Raw genomic sequence first — 2,318 nt, forward strand, 5'->3', positions numbered from 1 at the left:
CTAAAATATTATCAAATATAAGCATAAAATAAGCAAAACATAATAAAATATATTACAAATGTTTTCGTAAATATACATATTCATGATCTTAAGAAAACTGGATTTTAGCGACTACACTAAAAGTCGCTAAATAGTCGCTAAATGGTGGGTTACGACTAAATAGCGACTAAAACGTGTAGTCGTAAATCGAGAGTCGCTAAAATTAATAGTCGTTAAATTAGTCGCCATTTAGCGACTACTTTACGACTAATATTCGTAGTCGTAAATGTAGTCGTAGAGTAGTCGCCAAATTTAGTGACTAATTGACGACTATATTGTGACTTTGGTCTTAATTATGTATTTATATATTTATACAGTATTGTATTTATTTATACAGTATTTATGTATTTATACAATATTTATGTATTTATACAATATTTATGTATTTATACAGTATTTAGGTATTTATTTCAGTAAAAATATTTATATTTTTACTAAATTATTTTATAATACGTTTTTGGAAGGTACTGCTATTAGTAATAAAAATTATACATTTAAAAGAAAACCATATTACAAATAAAACTAAAAACATTATTAAAAATAAAATTACATCATCCTCCTAAAATCATAATTAACACAAAGCAGATAACAATTTTTAAGAAAAAACTTGGCTTAATTAACTCTTTTGATTTCAATTCTTCTTCCTTGTCTTACTCTTTCATGCTTTTTCTGCTCCAAAAACGGCCTCATGGTTATTTCTACCGGAAGAAAATGATGACACGCCAACAAGATCTATTATCCAACTCTACAATACAAACACACATAAGACCAAAGCATCAAAGGCTATATCAATATGAGCTGAAATTAAAACAGCAAAGAACTTGACGAGATACGCCAAAACAGTTCTTAAGCAAGCATCATCTAGGCAACTTAATCTCCGGACATCACAATCAAGAACTTGAATATCTACATTATCCAGAGAAACATATGTAAATTTATTGGTCAGATGGAAAAAGATGTCCAATCCTTAGCCTACAAGAGAAATCGAGATAAAGTAAGCAAATATCAAAACTTACCAATCCAAGCAGTAGCAACATATGCTAAAGAAGTTCCAACTGCAAACACGACCATGTGCCTCTTGAACAAGTCCTAAGTGATTAAACAAAACTACATTTAAGCAATTATATACATAATTGTTTGTAAAAACTTTGGTAATCCTCCTTACCAGTCTTGATTTCTCGTCCCAATCAAACCTGCAACATATGTGATAACATCTCAAACACAGCATGAAGACTGATACGACATCACACAATCAGACTTCTTTTTAACATTCAACCAATCAGACTTCTTTTTAAAACAATCAAACAAAGAATCAGACTTCTTCTTAAAAAGAATCAGACTTCTTTTTCAAACCAGTCTTGACTTATTGAAAACAACCAGACTTTTTGAAATCAATCAAACTTTTTGAAAACAATCAAACTTTTTAAAAACAATCTATCCTAAGACACACAATTAGACTTCTATCCTAAGCCACACAAAACAATAAGAACAAGCAAACAATCAAACACACAAAACATTTTGAAAACAATCAGACTTCTTCTATCCTAAAACACACTAAGCAATCAGAAAAAACCACTATAGAAGGCGCCAAGAGTCATACCACGTCGTGACTGGCAACGGAGTTGGAGAGAGAACGGTTGTAAACAGATGACGGTCCGGCACCATAAGCAGAGCAGTCAGAGCCTCAAGCGTATCCTCCTGGAGATCCGGCAATTCGTTGTGGAAGTTGTTACCTTGAGAGGAACAGCCAAACGCGTGACTCTGACACTACAGGAAAACAAGCCTTTTGCGACTACTTTTTGTGACTCTTTTGTTGGTCGCAAATATTTACGACGATATTGTTACCATATAGTGACTCTTTAACGACTACGTTAAAAGTAGACGCATATTTGTCGCCAATTTACGACGCCAACGATTAGTCTCTGCTTAGTCGCCAATTACCGACCATTTTGCTACGATTTTAAGACCGGTCCAAAAAAGGTCCTATTTTGCGACTAATTTGGGACGGAAAGAACGGGGTTACAAAACATCGTCGCTAAAGGGTCACAATATAGGACTTATTTGTTACTTTTTTGTATCGTCACAAATCCGTCGCAAAGATCTAGTGACTATTTAGCGACTAACACCTGAGACTGGGACTCTTTTCTCACCTATTAGCGACTCCCGATATTTAGATAAACATTTACCATGTTAGATTTTGAATTCTCGTAATATTAGATGTGTTTAGTATGATCTTAACAATTATAGACAGTGAATACATCGTATGCCATACAAAACTT

At 33.2% G+C, this 2,318-nt stretch overlaps 1 protein-coding gene across 1 annotated transcript; it reads right to left on the bottom strand.

Annotated features, from left to right (window-relative positions):
• Positions 1-492: 492 nt before the first annotated feature.
• On the bottom strand, positions 493-1,798 carry LOC110224610. The gene is made up of 4 exons (XM_021010933.1): positions 1,640-1,798; positions 1,205-1,232; positions 1,056-1,128; positions 493-945 (listed from the first exon to the last, which is right to left on the bottom strand). Exons 1-4 carry the CDS (start codon positions 1,702-1,704, stop codon positions 785-787), a joined length of 327 nt encoding a protein of 108 aa, XP_020866592.1. The 5' UTR covers positions 1,705-1,798; the 3' UTR covers positions 493-784.
• Positions 1,799-2,318: the final 520 nt, after the last annotated feature.

The sequence above is a fragment of the Arabidopsis lyrata genome, assembly GCF_000004255.2.
Source record: "Arabidopsis lyrata subsp. lyrata unplaced genomic scaffold ARALYscaffold_1, whole genome shotgun sequence".
Classification (NCBI taxonomy): domain Eukaryota; kingdom Viridiplantae; phylum Streptophyta; class Magnoliopsida; order Brassicales; family Brassicaceae; genus Arabidopsis; species Arabidopsis lyrata.